Here is a 26,252-nt window from a genome sequence, read left to right as displayed (position 1 = left end):
TAGTTGTAACTCACTTTTCTGTCCTCATATACACATATATTTGGTTTTCTTTATATTAACGTATTGGCCCCATTTTTTGTATTCTCGAAACTGCCAAATTTAAGTATATTGTTTTTATGTAAAACTTAATAGTACGTTCTCTAACGGTAAAATATTTCAAAACCTCTAAATTTTAAAGAACCGCTTGGCTTGACATGAAATTTGGCATACACGTAGCTAACAAGTCAAAGAAAAAAATGATATTGTGCCGATATGTGCTTTTGCCCCGGGGGTGAAAAAATATTCGTCCAAAGTAAGTCCCGAAATGGATAAACTGACTAATTTTGAGTAACTTTTGTCCTATAGAGTTTTTTCACTAAGTCAATACTTTTCGAGTTATATGTCAGTGAATATGTTCATTTTCTCAACAAAATAACCACGTTTTTAGACGGTTTTTCGCAAATAACTCAAATAGTAAGTGTTGTGTCGAAAAAACATTCTTAACAAAAATATAGTCTGTAAAAAATTTAAAAAAATTGGTGTATATACCACGTCTCTATTCCTAGTAGAAACAGAGTTATAGCTAATTAAAAATAGGTTCATATTCGTCAAATTCCAAATGAAATACTTAACTTGAAATAACCAAAAATGAAGCACATTTCGGGGAAAACTTATTAAAACTTATTTAAAGTGTTTAAAAAAAGCTTCATTTTGTTTTATAAAAAAAATTTCTAGCATCAAAAGTAAACAAGTTACGCTCAAAATAAAGTTAGTCCCCTCATTTTGGTAAAAAAATCGGGAAATTCACCCCCTAATTAGTATATCAAATGAACTTAATCGTTACGACTTCACAAGTTTCTTGACTCGTGTATGTATTGTTTATATGATCTGTAAGTTTCATCGGTTCAAAGTCCTTATTTTTAAAAAGGCTGTAGTAAAACGGGGTTGAACAAGTCACTGATCACGAATGTATGCAAATTTAGAAACACCAAATCTTAATCAATTTTTGTCTAACAGAAAAACAAAAAAATACATGATATTCAGAAAAGCTATGCTGACTTTTTTTGTTTTTCAAGATTTTTGGTATCTCTAACAATTTTTAAGTTATTTTGAAAAAAAGCATATTTTTCAAAATTAAAATTTTTAAAAATTTTACTTTAAAACCAAATTTTTTCAAAAATAAGCATTTTGAATCGATGAAACTTACAGGTCATATAAACACAACATAAGTAAAATAATTTGTGGAGCAGTTACGATTAATTTCAGTTAAGTTGCTAATTAGGGGGTGGTATTCCCGATTTTTTTTTCCAAAACAAAAGGAACCAACTTTATTTTGAGCGTAACTTGCTTAAATTAATTGCGAGAAACTTTTTATAACAAAAATAAAGCTTTTTGTAAACACTTTAAAAAAGTTATAATGGATTTTCCCCAAAAAGTGCTTAATTTTTTGGATATTTCGCTTCAAAATATTCTATTTGAAATTTGGTGAATATGAATCTATTTTTCATTGGCTATAACTCTGGTTCTACGAGGTCCAGAGACCTAACGCGTACACCATTTTTTTACTTTTTTACAGGCTATATTTTTGTTAAGACAGTTTTTTTCGACAAAATACTTACTTTTTGAGTTATTTGCGACAAACCGTCTAAAAATGTAGTTATTTTGTTAAAAAATGAACATATTCACTCGCAAATAACTCGAAAAGTGTTGACTTAACGAAAAAGCTCTATAGAGGAAAAGTTACTTAAAATTAGTTATTTTATCCATTTCCGGACTTATTTTGGACATATATTTTTTCACCCACAAGAGGGGGTGAAAGTCACCTCCAGGGCAAAAGCACACATCGGCACAATATCACTTTCTTTCTTTGACATGTAAGCTATGTTTTTGCTAAATTTCATGTCAATCCAAGCGGTTCTTTAAAATTTAGAGCAAAAACCGTGAAAGAATGTACTGCTTATAACGTGTTTTTCAAACAAATTTACCATATATTTTTTAACACAGATCTAACAAAAATCCAAAACGTCTGAAAGATTCAGCTAGAATTTAAAGAACCTGTCTGTAAAGCTAGAGGTTCAAGAAATCCAAAATTATTGAATATTGCATTTTGATTTTATTTTAAATTTTTTTAGTATCCCTCTTCAAATGAGTCGCTTCCCGTGATATTTTTCATATACGGAGGAGGTTTTGTTGTTGGATATGCAACCTTTGACGAGATTGGTCCTCATTACATGATGGAACACGATGTCATCGTAGTAACAGCAAACTATAGAGTTGGGCTCATGGGTAAGTACAAGTGATAATCAATGATATGTATCATAATATATTATTACAATATTAATATTTTTGTACTTTACCCGCCAAATTCATTGTAAATATCTTGCATTGATTTGACAAACATCGTGAAAATGCCATATAGTTAAGAGAATTGACATTGTGTATGTTCGTAGACATAGAAAGATCATTACAGTAACATCTGATTCGAGTATGTTATCACTACCTCAACAGAAAGACATATACCACATCTATATCTACATCTATATCTAGTCATGAAATAGATTCAATTCATTAGTAGTATAAGTATAAATGACTAACAAGGAGATCAGTGGGTATATAAAAACATTTAAGTAAACCCGAAGTCTCATGTTAACGACATGTCGACAATGTTAACATTATGTCAACCATCTCTGTAACCAAAGCACTTAGTGACCTAATTCTTTTATTTAAAACTATGTACATGTATTGTTTAGTTCCGGGTAGATTTTTCTAAAGTTAGAGTGAAAAAAACATTTTTTTTTTAATTTTAAAATACTTTTACAAAAAAACCCAAAAAAGTTTAGATTTTATTATTTATTTTACTTGTTTACACAATAAACATTTTTCAATGAAACTTTAATACCAGTAACTTGATATTAGGTATCTATCTACAACTACTGCAAAAATTTGGACCTTTTATCATTTAAGGAACCAGGGATATTTGACATCAAATGTTAAAAAACCTAGTATTCGGGAAATCGCAAAAACATAAAACACTCGAATAGGCTATAAAGGAAGCTACCAGTACCAGTGGCGTGGGGGGTTTTGGGGGGTCATAACCACCATTGGGATATAGCCCGCCTAGGATCATCTTGGTTACACCGTTGAGCGCGAACGTTCAAAAAACAAATAATTTTGTAACCATGGATAATGGGTTATATATCGTTGGACAGAGAAGATTTCAGAGACTAATATTTTCAATCATAAACCAAAAAAAATTAAAAAAGTGAATTTTCGGACTTTGGCTGCCCTTAAGTTGATGAGAGACTACTAATCTTCTAGTATAGTATGATAGATATTATATAGTAATAGTATATAATCTATATAGCTATAGATAAAGCATGAATTCTTCATTAACCTTTTATATTTTTCTGTTTAGTGCATACAAAAAATTTATAGAACAATATTTTTCAGGATTTTTATCTACTGAAGATGAATCTATACCTGGAAACTTCGGTCTGAAAGATCAACACCTCGCTTTCAAATGGGTTCAGGAAAATATAAAGGCATTTGGTGGTAATCCAGCTAGAGTGACGATCATGGGACACAGCGCTGGTAGTGCCTCTGTAGCATATCAACTTATGAGCAAGAAAAATCAAGGTAAACTTAAAAGCCAACAGCGAACACAATATCTTTTGTAAATCAAATATCGGCAAAATTTATCCGTGATAAATTTTCTAATTTTTTTCTACTATACATATAGGTCACATAAAGCCGTAATATGTGTTCATTTCTTTATATGATTTATAGTTATATCTTTTTTTATAAGCAGAATTAACAAAAGAGTCATCAGACCAATAATCACATAACCGGCAAAAACACGACCCGACACAGAGGGAACAAAAATAATGCTAGAAACAGCAGATATCAAAAAACCCACAAGAAAAATCTATGGTATTCTTTTTCTCATGATCACCTTTCAGTGCGTCACAGTTTTTCGATTTCTTTCTAACGCATTAAATTGTATGTGACAGAAAAAAAGGCATGTCAGTGATTACATTTCGTCGGTGACATTTATAACATTTATTCTAGTTATTCTAGTTGTCGATAGATGGCGCCATAATAAAAATAATATTTTTTTTAATTAGATAATAATATTACAAATATAATCTGTATAATTTATAAGACTATACAAATCAAAGAAAATACCATTTTAAAAATGCAAGAAACACATTTGATTTGTTTTTATTCCAAATTGAAAATAAAATGTGACAACTGTCAGATTTAACTAAAATGTCATGTTAGAATAAATGTCATAAATGTGTATTATCACGGACTTACCCTTTTTCCTATCATTTGTTACGCACTGAAAAATGCTCATGAAAAGGACAATAAGACAGTGTGTGACAGAGTTAGAAGTAGGGACATACATATATGACGAATATGCAAAGTGGAGAACATCAAATACATTAGACTATAATACATACAACTCTTGACATTTCCTATTAATTTTGTGGAAGCAAACAAAATAGCGCCATCTAGTGGTATGAGTTATAACCACAAACTATGCAATTAAAAGAAAGGTATTTTTATAGGATTAAATCAAAATACAAATTTAGTTGTGAGCTACTTTCTTTAATTTTATATTCATACTTTTTAATTTACATAATTTTTCCTTTTTACTATCGTTAATTTTATTTACATACGCTTTTATTAAAAGATCAAAATATTTATCTATAAAAGTTTTGTGACAATTTGTAGATACATAAATTTTGGAGAGTTTCTTGTAATATTTTAATTTTAAATTATATTTAACATTTCCAACAGTCTCTTGTATGTAATTTTGAAAATACCTTTTAAATATATCAATAATTTTATTTGAAGCTCCCTTTATAAGTTATACCTAAATTTCACACTATCAGGTGTATCCTTAGCCCTAATAATAGAAAATAAGTTTTCTATACAGTCTGGGCTTAGCCTTCTTGTAAAAAGGAATTGCAGCTAAACACCCTCTCATCGGGATGAATGGTGGCAAAGTAATACACTTTTTAGTTAATTTTGTTGCCATCCTAGGTATTTGCTGAGAATTTATTTTACCGAACCTATTTTATAAGACATTTTGTGTAAAAATACAAGCACAATTTACCAAGATTAGCTAATTAATTATCCAAAAATTAACAAAATTAAATTTGTATGTTTACGTTAAGAAAACGTAGTTCAACTAAAGCTGGCAGAGGCGCTAGTGGCAACATTCTTCCAGTTTTCTGTGGGAGTTGGATGTATTATAATAGTCTAATGTATTTGAAAACATCAAGGGCTGGGTAATAAAGTGAAGAGTAGAATAGAACGGTCATATTTGCCAAATGACAACAAATAGAGTGGTAAAAGTGGAGGCCACGAAAATTATGGAATGACAACTTCCTATAGGCACATTGAAAAACAGAGTCATGTCTGCACAAAAAGAAGAAAAAGAAGATGACGTTCTAGAGCTGAACTTTTGACAATGTATGTATGCACTTTATATTTGTATAGAAATGTTCTATCTATTGATCTGTTTTATATCCTGCTTAAGCGTCTCCTTCCGGGGATTATTAGGCCTTTCTCTCCTATTGCTTCCAGAAAACCTCAAATTAGCAATTATTCGTATTGAGTAATTATCATCTCGACGGTGCGTTGACCAAACTATCTTAAACTATGCTTTCTCCTTTTAGTGTCAATTGGTGCAATTCTCATTTCTTCCGCACGTTGTCTTTCTTTCTTTTTAAAAGCCCAAACATTCAGTTTCGTAACATCATTGCTGGTCTTTTGGTAGTTTTATAGAATTTATTCTTTATTTTTAGTGTAATCTTTTTGTCACACAACTATTATACTTCCAGTTTACCATCCAAAGTTATCATTTTATTTGTAGTAGCTCCATCTTGAAATGAATAATACAAATATTCTCTTTTTATCACATTAAATTTTAAATTTTTTTCGTCAAGTTTGTCTCAACTGTTCCAGGTTTTGTTCTATATTTCTCTCAGTTTTCCTACTAACACTACCTAATACCTACATCATCAGCGTACATAAACACCATGGTATATATACCATGAATATGAAAAATGACAACAAATATGCCAAGAGAATATACCGAAAATCAGAAATTGAAAGGTAATTAAAATATTAGGTGACAATTAGGTGAAAATTAATAAGTTACAGGCATAAGAACGCAAAATAACCAAGGCCAGAATCAGAACAAAAAAAAAGAACGCAAAATATTTTGAGTTTTATGACACATAGATAAAGCGATAAAATAATGAAAGAGCACATACAATAACGGATAAAGACATAATGACTAAAACGAACAGGACATATGATACGGACTAAGGATAAATGAATAATAAACATCGTATTTTGGAATAATTATATAAGGGAAGAACTGTCGAAACAGCCAGGTAAAGAAGGAAAAATCCTGTCAGGAAGACTCTGAGAAAATGGGGGCCAGAAAAAAAAAAGGGGCCACCTAGCTACGATAATAATGAATTGGAATGGTTAACGCAGCAATGACTCACTAAGATCTTGATGATGATGAAATGAGATAAAAAAAAATCAACCTAGCCTCAGAAGTCGGCATTGGGCTTGGAAGTATTAAAACAGAACAGAAAAAATTAATCAAAACTATAAAAATCCTTTTGAACATATTTTTAGACACTGAAAAATTCCAACATCATAGAGCAACAATGTTATTATGGTAATAAGCAATAATAAGGGTTTATCTCATGTATACACATTAGGCATAAATGTACTGACAAGATAATTAACTCCAAACCTATATTTATCTACCTAATTAGTAGGCAGGTTACGGATTATGTGGAGATATGAACGAGAATTTATTAGTTATAAAAACGCTTAGAGAAAAATAAACAATAGAATATAAAAATTCCAGAATATTGTGTAGAAACTTAACGACTTATTGCGACAATGAATGGTCGATCCAAAGTGGGTTAAAATTGGTTTACAAAATCAACAGTATTTGCCTACGTTCGGCAATGTTCTAATAGTCTGGGCTGATTATCGGAGAACAGGCCATTTTTGGTAAAAGTTATTTACCAGCAATTTTATTGCTGGAATCGAAGCTTATGATTATATATATTAATAATATAGGTACGCAAAGTCCGCAGATAGTGTGATGGTGCCTACAAAACGTGTTTTTTTTAATTTTTGCTCCATAACTCCGAACATTTTAACTTTACACCAAAAACACTGTAATAAAAATTCACCGAAATTAAATTCTGCATAAAAAAATGTTTTTCCCAATCTGCTCCGATGAAAATTTTCCTCGGAAAATGCGGGTTTTCCCAACAAAATCTTTAACTTTCAAATAAAGTTTTAGATTTATCTACCAATAATTAAATAACTCGGTGACGTAAAAGTTTTCTTGGTTTAGATTATAGTTCCAGAAGCCGGTGAAAATTAAACGAATATTTTAGCAACAATTCAATTGATAATTAATAATTTACGGTCGCAATAATAACCAAAATAATTATGATACACTGATCAAACTTTGAAATCTTATAAAGACGAGATGCCTATTTAATATTTTGTCGACAACATATAAATTTTTAATTTTTTTGAATAATCTTTAAATGTTAAAAAATAGGTATAAACAAATTAACGTTTCTCAGAAAATTTTTATTATATTCTAATTTTAAAAAAATGAATGCTTTAAAACTTTTTTGCAACTAAATGCAAAAAAGTTATGGAACAGCAAAATAAACATACGAATACTACGTTGTTTATAATTTTTTTTAATTCTTTCAAAGCGTAAAAGTGAGTTTAAAGTACAAGCTAATTACTTACAAAAAATACCGATCATTAGTTTAATAGTTATATTTTAATTAAAGATTATGAATATTTTTTTGTAATTTACACGCGCGAAAGTAGACTAATACAGTACCGTAGCTAAATTTTCACTCGAAGCGACGACCGTTGCGCGACGTACAGTAGTATTTGTATGCTGCGTGTCAATCGCTTCGAGTGAACATTTTAGCTCTGGCTCTGTATCAAGCCTACTTTCGCGCTAAAAATTACAAAAAACATTTTTAATCTTTGATTAAAATATAACCATTGAACTACTGTTTGATATTTTTTAAGAGTAATTAGTTTGTACCATAAACTCACTTTTAAGCTTTGAAGCAATTAAAACAAATTATAAACAACGGAGTAATCGTATGTTTATTTGGCTGTTTCATAACTTTTTTCCAAATGGTTGAAAAAAATTTTTAAAGCATTAATTTTCAAGACCTTTGAAATACGCATTTTAAGCATTTTTTAAAATTATATTATAATAAACAATTTCTGAGAAATGTTAATTTGTTTATAAATATTTTTTTAAACATTTAAAGATTATGCAAAAAAATGAAAAATTTATATTTTGTCGACAAAATATTAAATATGTATCACATCTTTATAATTTTTCTAAGTTTGATCAATGTCTCATGATTATTTTGGTTGTTATTGCGACTGAAATTTGTTAATTAACAATTGAATTGTTGCTAAAATGTTCGTTTAATTTTCACCGGCTTCTGCAGTTATAATCTATACCAAGAGAGCTTTTATTTCACCAAGTTATTTAATTATTGATAAATAGTTACCTGCCCAAAAAATTTATTTGAAAATTCGAGATTTTGTTGGAAAAACCCACATTTTGCGAGGAAAATTTTCGTCGGAGCAAATCGGGAAAAACATGCCTCTATGTAGAATTAAATTGGGGTGAATTTTTATTTGAATATTTTTGGCGTAAAGTTAAAATCTTCGGAGTTATAGAACAATAATTGAAAAAACAAGATTTGGGGGCGCCATTTTGTTAATAAAAAAAGTAGCACACTATCTGCGGACTTTACATACCTATATTATTAATATATGGGATCATAATATTCGATTCCAGCAATAAAATTGCTGGTAAATAACCTTTCTTTGTACTTTACTAATTAGACCAGCTTATTATAACTATTTTTTTTTTAATTTAAAGATTATGCAAAAAAACGAAAAATTTATATTTTGTCGAAATATTAAATAAGCATCTCATCTTTATAATCTTTATAAATTTGATCAATGTCTCATGATTATTTTGGTTGTTATTGCGACTGTAAATTGTTAATTAACAATTGAATTGTTGCTAAAATGTTCGTTTAATTTTCACCGGCTTCTGCAGTTATAATCTATACCAAGCAAGCTTTTATTTCACCAAGTTATTTAATTATTAATAAATAATTACCTGCCAAAAAATTTATTTGGAAATTCGAGATTTTGTTGGGAAAACCCGCATTTTCCGAGGAAAATTTTCATCGGAGCAAATCGGGAAAAACACATCTTTATGCAGAATTTAATTGCGGTGAATTTTTATTTGGGTGTTTTTGAGGTATAGGTAAAATCTTCGGAGTTATAGAGAAATAATTGAAAAAAATACGATTTGTCGGCGCCATTTTGTTTATAAAAAAAGTAGCACACTATCTGCGGACTTTGCATACCTATATTATTAATATATAGGATCTTATAATTCGATTCCAGCAATAAAATTGCTGGTAAATAACTTTTCCATGAATTTTGCTAATTAGCCCAGAGTATAAATATATACAGGGTGTCCAGAAACTCTACCGACAAATGAAGACAGGAGATTCCTCAGATAATTTTAAGACAATTTAACCCAATTCACCTAGTCCGAAAATGCTTCCTAAGGGAGCTAGAGCTCTTTGAAGATGGCGTCATGTAATTAGTTTTTCTTAAATACCTCCAGAACGCTTCTATTTAGAAAAACGAAAATTGGTACGCTTATTTACTTTCCAGAAGTGAATCTATTCCACCCATTGCGAATTTCCAGTACGGGTCATAGGCGTCCGTTTTGGGTAGGGGAACGGTTATTTTATCGCCTAACTTTTTGTCTCTAATTTTTAAGCATTTTTGGCTCTGAATTATTAAATTGTGAGGTATTCTTGTACTAAAAGGTACTCTTACTTTAAGTCGATAGGGTACTCCCTTTTCTAGAAAAATCGATTTGAAAATTTTTCGTTCTTTGAATTTAAAAAAAAAAGATTAAAAAAAAACTATTTAGAAAGATGAAAACTGGTACATTTATTTATATTCCAGAGATTAATCGATTTCATTAACGGCGAATTTTTAGTACCGGTCATAGACGTCCGTTTTGGGTAGGTCAACAGTTATTTAATAGCATAACTTTATTGTCTTTAATTTTTAAGTATTTTTGACACTAGATTATTCAATTATGATATATTCGAGTACTAAAAGTTACTCTTGCTTAAGTTGGTAAAATACATCGTTTTTTTTTAAATTGTTTTCTTTTTTTTTTTTCAAATTCCCAAAGCTAAAAACTTTCAAATCGATTTTTCTAGAAAATGGTGTGTCCTACCGACTTAAAGTAAGAGTACCTTTTAGTACTAGAATACCTTACAATTTAATAATCCAGTATCAAAAATGCTTAAAAGTTGAAGACAAAAAAGTTATGCGATAAAATAACCGTTGCCCTACCCAAAACGGACGCCTATTACCGGTATTAGAAATTCGCAATAGATGGAATCGATTCATTTCTGGAAAGTAAATATGTATACAAATTTTCGTTTTTCTAAATAGAAGCGTTCTGGAGGCATTTAAGAAAAACTAATCACAGGGCGCCATCTTCAAAGAGCTCTAGCTCCCTTAGGAAGCATTTCGGACTAGGTGAATTGGGTTAAATTGTCTTAAAATTATCTGAGGAATCTCCTGTCTTCGTTTGTCGGTAGAGTTTCTGGACACCCTGTATAAGCGCTCAAGATACTTACTAGTTTTTCTCGATATGCTTTTTAAGTATTATATTTCTTATATTATCACCTCTGATATATTTTATGTACTTGTTAATATTAGTTCAATAAATTTACAAAATTTCTTATTTTTTCTAGGCTTGTTTTGGGGAGGTGTTATGCTCAGTGGTTCGTCATTGTCGCCGTGGAGCTACCAAAGAAATGCTAGAAAATATGCTTATATGATGGCGAAAAGTTTAAATTCAAGTATCGATGAGAATACTCCTTCCCGCGAAGTTAGAGATTTATTTTTAAGAGTATCTGCAAACGATCTAAAACATGCAAGTTGGAAACTACCAGCAGTAAGTACCTACCTGTCACAAAATATTTTTAAATGAAGTAAATATTACCTTAAGGTAATACCTTAAGGTCATCGGTACATAATTCGCAAATATTTTACGGCTATTCCCACTTTTTCTGTCTTTACACGGCAAATTACGTGTAGTAAAATTCTCACTGGTATGGATATGTAAACTTTACTTAAAAATGTCATCATTAACTTTAAATGGCTTTTGAATGTTCTTGGATTACTGTTACTTGTATAATTAATTGCCTTAATGATTAATTCAGTTAATTAATATGATAATTTTTACACTAACTATGTATTCAGTGATTGTAATAATGTATCGACTGTACAACAAAAACGAGAATAAAATCGAGAAAAGAGGAAAAGTGATAATAGTGATAAAATAAAGTGATTTTTTTAATAATATATTGTTAGTATGAAACGCTTACAATTTTGAACATCATTAACAACAAAATACTTGGATCACTGAATATATCCTGGTGTATTCTCTGCTTGGATCTTCCATAAATAAGAAACAATAAATAACTTTTTATTAAATACACTATCAATATTATTTAATTAACAACTCAAAATATTCCCGATGCCATGTCAAATATTTATAATTGTCACTGTCTGACTGACAATAATATGCTGACAATATTCTTTTCGACTGAGTGCGTTATATGACAAAGATAAATTTGAAAAATATTACCACCGACATTGTGTTCATTTTTTTCGAATCCTGAAGAAACCAATAAATATTTTTGAAAAATTCAAACGCAGAATGAAAGGCTAAATTATTACCGAGGGTCGAAAGTCCCTTAGAATAAATAAAAAGTTTATTTTGAATGAGATATTTGAAATTAAAAATCACACTAAATTTTCTCTTAGTTTTTCGCCCCTGTAACTTATTAAAATAAACATTATAGAAGTTCTCAGGGACTTTCGGCTCTCGCTAATAACGTAGTCTTTCATTCTGCGTTTAAATTTTTCAAAAATACTTATTAGCTTTCTTAGGCAGGCCGCACATCAAAGAAACCAATGCTAAACAAATATATGTCCGGCCATTTATGAAACTCTCCGAAAATAAAAATGTATCATGAGCATGAATCACACTCGTTTCATTGGTAGGCGGACTTTGAGATTTGTTTAGCAGTGTTTTCTTTTCATGAAACATGTTTTTCGTTTCATGTTTCATGTTTTTCGTTTCATGTTTCTTTGGTGTGCGGCTTGGCTTAGGATTCGAAAAAAATGAATCCCATTTCAATAGCATTGGAGCAGAAACTACGTATCCATCCCCTTAAAACCTTTCTGTATCAATGAAACAAAAAATAACCTCAAAAGATATTATAATGTGACTTTTGTTTGTTCACATTTTAATAGCTTCTTTTTTGTATTACTTGCTTGGTTTTTTATTGTCTACAACATGTATTTTTTACTCACCGGAGGGACCGCAGACGTTCGGAAACAATTAGCGTCTCTTTGCAAAGACAATGACGTCGACTTTGCAAAGTAACAAGACACTTACTCAACACACACACTACACATTACTCCCCTGACTTAGTAATAAGTTATACAATTACGTGGCTAAAGGTTCTAGTTCTAAACCAAAGCCAGAATCAGAGAAAAAAAAAACATGTATTTTTCAAAAAATTTTGGCAAAAAAGTCAAATAAAAAAACGTGTTCCAAAAAATACGTCCTAGTTTGATGTTGATGTTGGGAGCAAACTAAATGCAAGACAAAATACTTACATGTCGAGAGCCAAAAGAAATTCATGGAGTGTTGCGAGGAGATTTCAGATATTCCGGCCTGCTCTCGAACCATAAAGTCCTGGCAAAGGATGGTACACCATTAAAGTAGGAAGCTTCCCAAAGAAATAATTTACGTAAACAAAGAGGAAAGTCTTAGAGAATTCATATACACGCACTTTCCTACCTCAACATTTAAGTAGCCGAACCAACATAGACCAAAGACCGACTAGGCTAAGTTTTATTGATTGCAAAATAGCCACAGCAATCACAAGATCAAGCAGAATTAAAAAGGCTATAAATATATTTCAGCCATGTTGGTATCCAAGGGCAGATGGCATATATCCGATACTTTTGCATATATGGGATTAGAGGTATTGATACATACCACGCATATATATAAGTTCTTCTTTGCCAGTTTAGCATGGGGGTCGTACCGAAAATATGGCAAAAAGTTAAGGTCTTATAGTTACACCTAAGGTAAGTAAAGTATCAAACCTAACACCAAAGTCATGTAGAGCACTAAGCTTATCGTCTTTTGATACATTTTGTGTCAATGTGACAACCTGACAAATGTACAGTTCTTTGCTTTAGGCGAAGGAAAGCCACCGGTAAAGAGCTGGATGGAATACTTCGAGACTGAAGTCTCGCAGTTATTAGACCTTTTTAGACCTATAACAAAGGATCAAGCTAGATAATGTAATCTAGGGTTACCTCATTGAATCTATCTATCGATCTACCACTCCAAGATGGCCAACAGGATCCCCTGTTTTTCGTCACGTTTTTCAATCGAATTACAAACGAGAGAACTGTATTGTCACGATTAATGTGGTTGACATTTTAAAGGAAAATTGAGATCATGACTGTACGGCTTTACTAATATTTGATTCTATATACCAAATGATCGTATATTTCACATCTGCCCCGATCATAGAATCATGACAAAATATTATTTACTTTCTTTAATATACTTTTCTAAGATTTAAAATAATACTGTTAGAATTGCCAAAAGAACATGTTTTTGAATTGATATATTATATTCTTCAGTTTGAAGACCAGTTGATCAGCGGTTTCATGTTTGCACCTGTAATAGAACCTGAAGGTGAAGATGCTTTAATAACTGAACCAATGTATTCTGCACTTGATAACGGCCACATGCTGCAAGTACCAATTATGATTGGCATATCGTCTGAGGAAAGAATTTGGGATGCTGCAAGTAAGTATTTCATGGATAATTATACAATATATAATTTCATATAATATATTATATTAAATGAATAGCTGTGCTTTAGAATGTGTATCCAATCCTGGTCTAGAAATTTGTTAAAATTAAAATATCGAATAAAGTACCAGACAAGTGTACCAGTAATTAAAAATGTAATCGAAGAAAGTTTTTTAACGATAACTAAACTCCTGGACAAAATTAACGCACCACTTGACTTAATTTAAATATTTACAATATGAACAAAAAATAAAACTAAGTTACATTTAAATAATAATAAACACCTACAAATAAGTCCAACATGACTTTAATTTGCCTTATTATTTCTTTAAAAATTTGTTTTTGTCGGAAATGCGTAAATAAGCTAGCATAACTCCAAATTGCAAAAAGAAAAAAATCAGTAAAATAACACAATAAATTCATCTGGGTCAACACTAATACCGTGAAGGCCCTCCTCTACTTCTTATGACTGCATTTATGCGTCGAGGCATGCTTGATATTAAATGTTCAACAAAAGCTTGCGGAATATTCTCCCATTCTTCAATAACAGCCTCAATGAGTTGGTTGTGATTGGCAATAGGGGGTCTACGACTTCGAATCTTTTTTTTTTGAGACAGTCCCATAGATGCTCTATAGGATTAATGTCCGGACTGTTAGGTGGCCACTCTAATAATGGAATATCAACATCATTTAAGTAGCCAATAACCTGTCGAGCCACATGAGGACGAGCCTTGTCTTGCATGAATAAAAAATTAGGTCCAAGAAACGGAGCAAAACATGTTCGATAATAATGTTGTCTAAGTAATAATGGGCATTCATAAACCTCGTACGTATGGGAACCAACTCCGTACGAGCTTCAAAACAAATTCCCCCCCCCCCCCCCCCCCGCAAAACATTTTAGAGCCACCACCAAAAGATACTTTAGGAGAGATATTGCAGCTGGCAAACCTTTCTCCTCGCCTTCGTCAGACACGCTCACGACCATCAATATCTGAACCCTGTGTTCTCTGGTAAGCAAGGGTTTTTTGGCCGGTTTCCTGTTGCTCAATTCTGCTTCATGTAAACGTCCTCTAACTGTTCGAGACGATATCGCGACATTTCAAACATCTGCTGCTAGTTAATTTTTTAGTAAATTGCTGGTGACTCTCCTATCTCTGAGAGCACGTTATGTCAAAAAACGATCATCAATTTGATTAGTGCAACATCTTCGCCCTTGCCCTTGTCTTCGATGGTACGACCATGTTTCATTATATCGCCTCACCTTGCGACTGATTTTGGAATGATGTCTTCCTAACAAACCTGCAACGTATCGCGTTGAATATTCTTCATCTAGGAGAGTCGATGCTCGCACTGCCTCCTCCATTGACAAATTTCTTTAGCGGTTCATTTTTTATTTGATTTTTATGAACTTCCAAATGAACTTCCAAACATGCATGTGATGAAAAATATCACTATAAAAAGCTTGTTTCTCACAAGCACTTTGCTTTAATGGGCACTTTTATGAAAAGTTTAACTTACTTTTAGAACGCTTTTAGTCTAAAACGAAGTTTAATACAAATTATTGTTAAAACAAGACTATTATTATTATATGGTGTATTCCACGAATATACGACTGTTTTGGATTATCGCGACAACGAATATTTTAGTGTGCAACATAAGAAGGACGAAAGTATTTTGCTCTAATAATTACTCCAATAAACAACAATATAATTTGCAATTTACTTTCGTTCTTCATATTTTGCACAGTAAAATATTCGTTATCGCGATAATCCAAGAGGGTGGTATATTCGTGGAATGGGGTATACAAATTATTGTTAAAACAAGACTATTATTAGCTTACATAACAACTGTCACTGTCAAACAAGGTCCACAGGCAACTTGTCGTACAGTAAATTATCAATTTAATAAGAAAAATATGAGTGGTGCGTCAATTTTGTCCAGGAGTTTATATTTTAGAGTGGTATTAAACCTTCAATGATAAATAGTAATAAATAGGGAGCGGATTTTATGCTAAATGCATATTGCTTGCATATTTCGCATATTTGAGAACTTTACCAAATTTTGCATATTTTTAGAGAAATGTGCATATTATGTGTCTTTTAAAAACATTTTTGTCCAAACGAAAATATTCTAAAACTTTTTAATTCGTCACAAAATATTCCCCCGCACATGCTGTCGTATCTTTTCGAAAACTACCTAAAATTGGCTCAATCACTACTTTTTCTGTTTTTTTTTAGAAAACACCTGATCTTTACCCACAAGTGCGTATAGTACCTACGCCGTCATAAAATGATTGTAGGATGTTAAATACCCTATTGTTAAGAGAGTATTTACACCTCTAAACATCGTTTTACGATTCTCTAACGGAAATTTGATTTAAATCAGATCCCGTAAATCAGTAAAATTAGTCATCTTTAGTCTCTCAATTGTGACTTTAGACTTCTAAATTGTGTCAATTTAGACTTCTGTTTGTTGAATAATGCAATATACCGAAAAATTCTAGCTTGGTTTATTCCCGGATCAGAACCTATCCCCAGCTTCTTAAACCAATGGAAAAGTATTCTGCAAAAGATGTAGGAAAATGGTGAGTTTAAGATTGTTTCTTCGTCTTTTTTCTTTAATAAATAATATTTGGCTGCTTCCTCAACATTTTAAATTTAAAAAGTTTGAAAAAGTATGTGTTATTTTCGTACATAACATCTTAGCGAAAATTTTCGGTTACAAAGAACGTCGTGACAGAACTACATAAGTCAAAACGCAAGAAGATGAGCGAGTCGAAAGTTGATCATTGATCTACTTTGACAGTAGACAATCGTTGATGACTTCATCCAATGAACAATATAAATTTAATTCGCATTTATCCGAGGTGAGGATTTGTGCAAACATACCTTTGAAAAAATTTGGAAAATCCTATGTTTAAAAGATTTTTGGAAATATATTCCAAGAAAAGTGTTCCCGATGAAAGTACATTGAGAAAAAATTTCGTACCTCTTTACAACGATACCATAAAAAAATCAAGGAGATAGCGGAAAATCGATACATTTATTTTATTTTAGATAAATATGTGGTTTCTCACAATGCGCATTTTTTGAAATAATTGTGCATATCTTGCGCATATTTCGTAATTTTTTACTGCATATATATCCGCATATTTCATCAAAATTGCTCGCATATAAATCCGCTCCCTAGTAATAAATTATATTTATAGTACCTATAGTCCAAGTAATGAAGCTTAAAATAGGACAAAACCTCGCAATTTTTACAGAATGGATCGATTTGCTTTAAAATTTGAGAGTAAGTAGTGAATAGTCCAAGGATCAAAATCTATATGATGCCGAAAGGCGTTTTTAACATGGGGGTGGTTGCCACCCCATGTCGGGGGTGAAAATTTTTTTTATTATATTTTGACCGCAAAAGTTGGTAAAAACATTCATTCTAAGCAAACAATGTTCTATATATTTTTTTGATAAAATTAATAGTTTTCGATTTATTCGCTATCGAAAGTGTTAGTTTTATATTAAAAAAATTAATGTTTTTAATCAGTTTTCTGCAAATAACTCAAAAAGTTTTCGTTTTATCAAAACAGCTTTGCTTAACAAAAATGTACCTTTTGAAAAATCAACAAATCCGTTTTTTTAAATTTTCTTTAAGAGGAAACAGTAACGATCAACAGATAGCTACAACGCGTTCCAAGATTGCGGCTGTAATTTTGAATATTTTTTCGAGATATTTGGCACACGTATTAGTAATATAATAAAGAATGGCGGTACAGAGCCCAATTTGAAAAATATATTAATACGTGGAAATTACTCTGTAATTAAATAAAATATTAAAAAAATGAGCCTGTACCGCCATTAAGAAGAACAAAAAAATACACTTTCTTCAAATAAACTTTTTTATCCGATGCCTAGATTTTGTGTCATTTTGGAGCTACTAAAATTTTTTATTTCATTAGTAGTTCCAAAATGACACAAAATCTAGGCATCAGATAAAAAAGTTTATTTGAAGAAAGTGTATTTTTTTGTTCTTCTTAATGGCGGTACAGGCTTGATTTTTTAATATTGTATTTAATTACAAAGTAATTTCCACATATTAATATATTTTTCAAATTGGGCTCTGTACCGCCATTCTTTATTTTATTACGAATACGTGTGCCAAATATCGCGAAAAAATATTCAAAATTACAGCCGCAATCTTGGAACGCGTTTTTGCTACCTGTTGATCGCTACTGTTTCCTCTTAAGACCAATATTAATCGAGCTATACTTTATTACATGTTAGCTCTTCTTCGTCAAATGCTAAATATTGTAGTTTCAAAGTCAAAAGACGGGAAAACTATGCATTTTTCGAGGATAATTTGTTTAAACTAATTTGAAGTATTTAAAAATATCTATCTCCAGAAATATAAAAAGTCTTTAGCTCAAAAATTAAGTGGCTTATAATGAAAAGAATGTCAGACCCTATATTTTTCAGCGAAAAAGTGATCGAAAGCAAACCCCTAATTACCACCCTGATTAAAATTAGTCATTGACCTTATTTGGTCTTCTTTATTTATGTATTTTTAATAGGTTCTAGAAGTTTAACTGGTTTAGAATGATTAACTTTTAAAAAAATTGAGTCAAAAGCAAATATCGAATTTTTGAAGTTTGGTAAAAAATTCCCCTTTCTTCAGAATAGAGAGATTATCATCAGAGATACGAAAAAATATTACCCGTGTTGAGCTGCCCCCCCCCCCCCACTTGCAAAAATCAAAAAACAAATAGCCCTGATTTATGAGCTATTTATGAGCTCTCATATTCCGCAAACTAAAAATTTTGAGCTCGTTCCACTGAGCAGGAATTTGATACCTTAGTGGGGGGGGGGGGGGGGGCTGAGTCAGCCCCCCCCACTACTTAAAAATAGGAATATTGAATCGGTTTTTGCAGCAGAATTACGAGCTATTTATGAGCTCTTGAAATTATATAGTTTAGATTTTTGAGCTCATCCCCTTCACCCCCAAACAACCCTTTAATTGATTTAACTTAAGAGAAAAATGCTGAGAAAACTTAAAATATATCGTATTGCGGATATAATTCCTATAGCTTATATACTCTAAGAATAAACTATTAAATCACGTGCATTTCGGTTATTGAGCTACAACCCCTTCGCAAGAAAACCACCCTATCTTCCCGGCTTAAGAGAAAGTTGTACTTAAAATGCATTCAACTAATTATTTGGCGACTACATATCATTGAATAATTTATAAGCTTCCAAATTACGCGCATTTAGATCAGTAAATTGCAATTTATTTTGTATAGTGCAGTCACTGAAGGTAAAAATCAACGATTACCTTCAATTTCGGTGAACCTTCATCGATTTTCACGAAAATTGATCAGTGGTTAGAGGATACGTCAAGAAACAAAGGTGACATGGTACCACCTTGCGCCTTTACCCTGAGGGTGGATACCGCCCCTTCTCGGGGGTGAAAATTATTTTATTAAAAATAACTGCACAAATCAATAAAAGAACAAATTAAAAGCAAAATGTATTATATAAAGTTAATAAAATAAGTCAATACTTTTTAAGTTATTAAAGATCAAAGATTGTAATTATTCGTGAAAAAAATGCATGTTATGAAGCGGTTTTTCGTAAATCACTGAAAAACTGTAAGTTTTTACAAAAAAGTTAATAGTAGTTTAATTCGTATAGCTTATATTCTAAGAATAAACGCTTAAATCACGCGCCTTTCGATTATAGAGCTACAACCCCTTCGTAAGAAAACCATCCCATATTCCCGGCTTAAGAGAGTTGTACTTAAAATAATTTAAATTAATTATTTGGCGACTACATATCGTTTAATAATTTATGAGCTTGCAAAATATACGCATCTCAATTATTGAATTGCCATTTTCTTTCTATAGTGCAGTCACTGAAGGTAAAAATCAACTATGACCTTCGATTTCGGTAAATCTCCATTCATTTTCACGAACTAACTAACAACTTGGGGTTTTAACCTGGGGTATACGTCACCCCTTCTCGGGGGTGAAAATTACTTTATTAAAAATAACCCCACATATCGAGAGAGGGACAAATTGTAAGCAAAATTTGTTATATAATGTGATTAAAATAAATCAATACTTTTTGAGTTATTAAAGATCAAATATTTTAATTTTTGTGAAAGAAAATGCATGCTTTAAAGCGACAGAGAGAGAGAGACATACTTTATTGATACAATGTACCAAAAGGCCATCGACCGAAGTCTTTCAGCCAGGCCTTTAAAGCGATTTTTCATAAATAACTCAAAAACTGTGAGTTTTTACAAAAAAGTGTTCATCACTAAAATTCAAGCTAATAAAAAATATAATAAATTGCTTACTTGAAAAACCATTTAATGTTAATTTAAAGTAAGTTATTGGTAATTAAATATATATTGTTTCTGCGACTATTCAAATCTAAGGATTCAAGCTTAAATAACGGGAAAGAGATGCATTTTATAACACTTAGGTACTAAATACTTGTCAAAGTACTTAGAAATACCTATCAAAAATGAGCTCCAGAAAAAGTTGATAGCATCAAAATCCGCTCACCAATTTTCGTGAAAATGAATGGAGATTTACCGAAATCGAAGGTCATAGTGGATTTTTGCCTTCAGTGACTGCACTATAGAAAGAAAATGGCAATTCAATAATTGAGATGCGTATATTTTACGAGCTCATAAATTATTAAACGATATCTAGTCGCCAAATAATTTATTTAAATTATTTTAAGTACAACTCTCTTAAGCCGGGAATATGGGATGGTTTTTTTGCGAAGGGGTTGTAGCTCTATAATCGAAAGGCGCGTGATTTAAGAGTTTATTCTTAGAATATAAGCTATACGAATTAAACTACTATTAACTTTTTTGTAAAAACTTACAGTTTTTCAGTGATTTACGAAAAACCGCTTCATAACATGCATTTTTTTCACGAATAATTAAAATCTTTGATCTTTAATAACTTAAAAAGTATTGACTTATTTTATTAACTTTATATAATACATTTTGCTTTTAATTTGTTCTTTTATTGATTTGTGCAGTTATTTTTAATAAAATAATTTTCACCCCCGAGAAGGGGCGGTATCCACCCTCAGGGTAAAGGCGCAAGGTGGTACCATGTCACCTTTGTTTCTTGACGTATCCTCTAACCACTGATCAATTTTCGTGAAAATCGATGAAGGTTCACCGAAATTGAAGGTAATCGTTGATTTTTACCTTCAGTGACTGCACTATACAAAATAAATTGCAATTTACTGATCCAAATGCGCGTAATTTGAAAGCTTATAAATTATTCAATGATATGTAGTCGCCAAATAATTAGTTGAATGCATTTTAAGTACAACTTTCTCTTAAGCCGGGAAGATAGGGTGGTTTTCTTGCGAAGGGGTTGTAGCTCAATAATCGAAATGCACGTGATTTAATAGTTTATTCTTAGAGTATATAAGCTATAGGAATTATATCCGCAATACGATATATTTTAAGTTTTCTCAGCATTTTTCTCTTAAGTTAAATCAATTAAAGGGTTGTTTGGGGGTGAAGGGGATGAGCTCAAAAATCTAAACTATATAATTTCAAGAGCTCATAAATAGCTCGTAATTCTGCCGCAAAAACCGATTCAATATTCCTATTTTTAAGTATCAAATTCCTGCTCAGTGGAACGAGCTCAAAATTTTTAGTTTGCGGAATATGAGAGCTCATAAATAGCTCATAAATCAGGGCTATTTGTTTTTTGATTTTTGCAAGTGGGGGGGGGGGGCAGCTCAACACGGGTAAAAATATTTAAATATGAAACTGTAGCTTATTTAATTCCCAATAACCTGGTTTGAAAAAATTTGTTCTACGGTAAAAATTGAGTGAGCTATTGACAATTAAATCTTGTAATAACATGCAAAAATCACCTTTACCAACTTTTACAAAGTCACCACTTTTTGCGACTGAGGATTTTAAAAGGATTTAATATTGATAGTCTTATAGATCTTGTAAAAACCTACAAAATTATTTTTTACCAAACTTTATAAGATAAAAATTAAAAAGGTTACGGTTAAAAAATCAATATATATTTTTGAAAAAAAGAAGAAATCCAATTGGAAGCATAATAATGTAAGTTAGCTTTGCTTTTAGTGATTGGCCTTATTCATTCTAATTTATTTATGTATTATTAATAGATTTTAGAAGTTTGACTGGCTTATAATGATTAGTTTTTAAAAAACAGGAGCTAAAAGCGAATAACGAATTTTTGTAGCTTGTTAAAAAATGCCATTTTCTTCAGAATATAAAGATTAGCGTCAGAGATACGAAAAAATGTTTTAATATAAAATTGTAGGTTATTTAATTCCCTAGAACTTGGTTTAAAAAATTTTTTTCTACGGCAAAAATTGAGTGAATGGTAAATGAGTATCTAGCGAAAAACATTGATTTTTTCTGTATAAAACTCACAATTTTGATAGCTTATAAATCGAAAAGTAATAATTTTATCAAAAAAATGTATAAAACATTTTTTGCTTAGAATGAATATTTTTATCAACTTCTGCAGTCAAAATATAATAAAAAATTTCCATCCCTAAGATGGGGTGGCAACCGCCTCCATGGTAAAAGCGCCTTTCGGCATCATATAGATTTTGATCCTTGAACTATCCACTACTTATTCTCAAATTTTCAAGCAAATCGATCCTTTCTGTAAAAATTGCGAGGTGAAATGCTTCGGTTCCTGAACTATTAGTCGATTTTTTTAGTGCATCTATCCAATGGCACTACAGCCCAAACCGGGCCTTGGCCTCCTTCAGCAAGCTTTTCTAATCATCTCGATTTACTGCTGTTCTTTTCTATGAACGCCTTTTTAGGAGGTTTTTGGCATCCTCATCTACTTCGTAATCCTATCTCTTTTTTGGTCTTCCAAAAGGCCTTTTTCCTTGCATTCTTGCACTTAGCAATTTTCTGGGGATTCTGTTCTCATGAATGTGGACCACTTGCCCTACCCACCGTCGATTTTAGAATGGAAAATAATTAAAGGAAAGGACCCCGCAACACTCCTTATGGAAAAGTGGCAAATTTAACGAAAGTTTGGTCAATGATACTTCCTCTGATGTGTAGATTAAAAAATTTCATGGGACCTGGGTCTGAATAACTACTATTCTCGAGTTACAGCCTTCTTAAGTTATTGGATTCGAGTGCTCGGTTTACGTTAAGTGCACTGATTCACGGTCAAGGGACAAAAATATTTATTATTGTAAGAAGATAGACTCGTTTTATTCATGCATACTTGCGTGTTGTATATTATGAATTCGTAGTCAAAAATTTGTATTTTAATAAAAATTTTATTTTAGTCTTCAGAAAACCTCCGAAAATTTCTCAGAAAACTAAAGAAGTGCGATATAAAATGTGCTACTAGAGCGATATAAGAATTATCATGTTTTCATGAATGCTTTACAGTTATGCAGTACGAGCAAAGCTGCAGTTCCGCCTTATCTTTAGAATACCACTGGACGGTGGCGGATCTAGGGGGGAATGGGGTAATTTTACCCGTAATATGCTCCAGAATTAAAGAAAAAATGGTACTTAATTTAACGAGAATGAACGATATGGAGCCGTTAAAACACATTTATAACCAAAGACCGGATGGTCTGAGGAAAATACGTAGGCCCAGAGTACGATTTAAGTAACAGTTGGAAGACGAGTTACGGGTGTTAAGAGTACGAAATTGAAAAATCAAGGCGCAGGATAGTAAGGAGTGGAACTGATTCTAGAACAGGCCGAGGTCCACCAGGGGTTCTACAGCCAGTGATGATGAACTTAATACAATATATTGTACAATACAGGTGTTACAGCTGAAGATGCTCAACAATTATTACAGAGGATATTAATTCCCAATATTCCCCCGTTGTACCAGCTAAAGTTAAGACTGATAATCTAATTAGACGACATGGTCAATGGGCAAGGCTTCATAATCATGATTTTGCCAACTTTCCCGTTTTCGACTTAGAGTACCTAAAATACCTTACCATTGAGATAAGATTAAACTGACACCGTATTCCATTCAAGATACAATAATTATAGAGACAATGACGAAGAGTTTCAAATTGATGAGAATATGGATGAGCCAGGATTCATAAGAGTTCGAATATTTTCTAGATTTCGGCAAGCTACAAAACATCAAATTTTCATTTCCTACACGGTTGATGAAGATGAGCCTGCAGAAGAACCGATTAGCGGGTAATTCTGGACCTGTCAATCTGGTGCGAGAACTGTTGGTACTTGTGCTCATATAGCCAATGTGTTATGGTTTTTAGGCTTTGCTAAACTTCAACCCAATGTTAAGTATCCTGATAGGTCGTTAGTTAACATGACATATGATGCATCTAACCGAAATCAGCAAAATCTTATCGTACACATAGTCAAAGATGACTTAAACCCGATTTTTTCATAAACAATTGTAATTAATATTTAGCGTTTACTAACTACCAGGTACTTTGTTTTCTTCGTATTGAGATCAAGTCCAGGTTCTCTACTTCTCTTATATCTGATGTGCGGGAAAAGTTTCATGTCAGCTAATGTATTTTTTATGTTTCGACAAAGTTTTCTTTAGTTCTAGACCGTGTTATGGGAGCAATTCCCTCATTCCTCCCCTAGATCGGCCACTGTTCAGTAGTATTCTAAAGATAAGGCGGAACTGCAATTTTGCTGGTATTGCATAACTGTAAAGTATTCATGAAAACATGATAATTCTTATATCGCTCTAGTAGCACATTTTATGCTGAACACCAAATGCTGAACATTAAATTATCAGACAGGAAAAGAAACGAATGGATCCGTAACAAAACAAAAGTGAAAGACGTCTCTACCCAAGTAGCAAAGCTTAAATGGAAGTTCGCCGGACATACCCTACGGCAGAAGGATGAAAGATGGACTAAGATGATAATACATTGGAGACCATGGAACCACAAACGAAAAAGGGGAAGGCCACAGATGCGATGGTCAGATGACCTGAAGAAACACACTGGGTCAAAATGGATGCAAATTGCCCAAGATAGAGAGGCATGGAAGAAGGAAGAGGAGGCCTATATCCAAGGATGGATGTTTAGGGCTGATTAGATAGATAGATAGATAGCACATTTTATATCGCACTTCTTTAGTTTTCTGAGGAATTTTCGGAGGTTTCCTGAACACTAAAATACGATGCATCTATTTTTGACCACGAATTCATATACAAGACGCAAGTATACATGAAGAAAATGAGTCTCTCTTCTTCCAATAATAAATATTTTCGTTTACTTGACCGTGAATTAGTGCATTTAACGTAAACCGAGCACTTGAATCCAATGGTCCCATGTCCCATGGACTTTTTTTAATCTACACGTCGAGAAGTATCATTGACCAAACTTTCGTTAAATTTGACCGTGACCACTTTTACATAAGGAGTGTTGCGGGGTCTTTTCACGTAAATATAACTAGGATGATACCTAACTAAAGTGAAACTATTAAAAGGCTAGATGTCCCAAAGAGTCTCTTTTTTGTTATGCTATGCAATGCCTCTTATAAGAAATTGATTGTTACAAAAATAAAAACCATCATCATCATCTTCAATCTGGCTTTACAACCCTGTGCTGATCCTAGCCTCCTTAAGAATTTCTCTCCAGCCGTCTCTTTCCAAGCACGTATTTCTATATTTCTCACGTATTCATCGAAGTTTATCAAGGAACCTTGTTCTGGGTTTTAATCTTCTTCTCTGACCGATGGGTCTATCAAGGAGCATTTTTCTAGCTGGGTTAGTTTGTTTCATCAGCATTACATGCCATATACATATTAGAGGTCTTATCTTAGTATATTTTACGATATCTGGTTGATGATGTATTCTATAAAGTTCGAAGGTGTATCGTATTAGTACGTTTTTTTTTTCGAGGCATTACAACATGTTTTCATTACTTTTTGTAAGAGTCTATAACCATTATAGATATAATAGGTTTCTGGGCCATTTTAGAACTGGATGTATTATTGTATTGTAGTTTTATCTTATACAGTATCACATACTAAGATGTTAGATGTTCTAAGGTCAACTAATATTGACGATAAAGATTTAAAATCATTGCTAACTTGTACTGGAATCAAAAAGCCACAGTTAGAGTAGACGGTGATCACACAGAAGAGATTCAAATTCAACGTGGAGTAAGACAGGGATGTATTCTTTCACCATTAATTTTTA

General features: G+C 31.9%; 1 protein-coding gene across 1 annotated transcript in view; it reads left to right on the top strand.

Annotated features, from left to right (window-relative positions):
• The window catches only part of LOC114333515 (juvenile hormone esterase), an 87,647-nt gene that overhangs the window by 19,045 nt on the left and 42,350 nt on the right, over nucleotides 1–26,252 (top strand). The window contains exons 4-7 of the mRNA XM_050643803.1: nucleotides 2,112–2,265; nucleotides 3,430–3,615; nucleotides 10,887–11,089; nucleotides 13,870–14,038. Of these exons, the coding sequence (XP_050499760.1) occupies nucleotides 2,112–2,265; nucleotides 3,430–3,615; nucleotides 10,887–11,089; nucleotides 13,870–14,038 (712 nt within the window). The remainder of the gene's footprint in view (nucleotides 1–2,111; nucleotides 2,266–3,429; nucleotides 3,616–10,886; nucleotides 11,090–13,869; nucleotides 14,039–26,252) is intronic.

The sequence above is a fragment of the Diabrotica virgifera genome, chromosome 2 (assembly GCF_917563875.1).
Source record: "Diabrotica virgifera virgifera chromosome 2, PGI_DIABVI_V3a".
Classification (NCBI taxonomy): domain Eukaryota; kingdom Metazoa; phylum Arthropoda; class Insecta; order Coleoptera; family Chrysomelidae; genus Diabrotica; species Diabrotica virgifera.
Note: the sequence above shows the minus strand (reverse complement) of the source record. Positions and strands in the feature narration are given on the sequence as shown.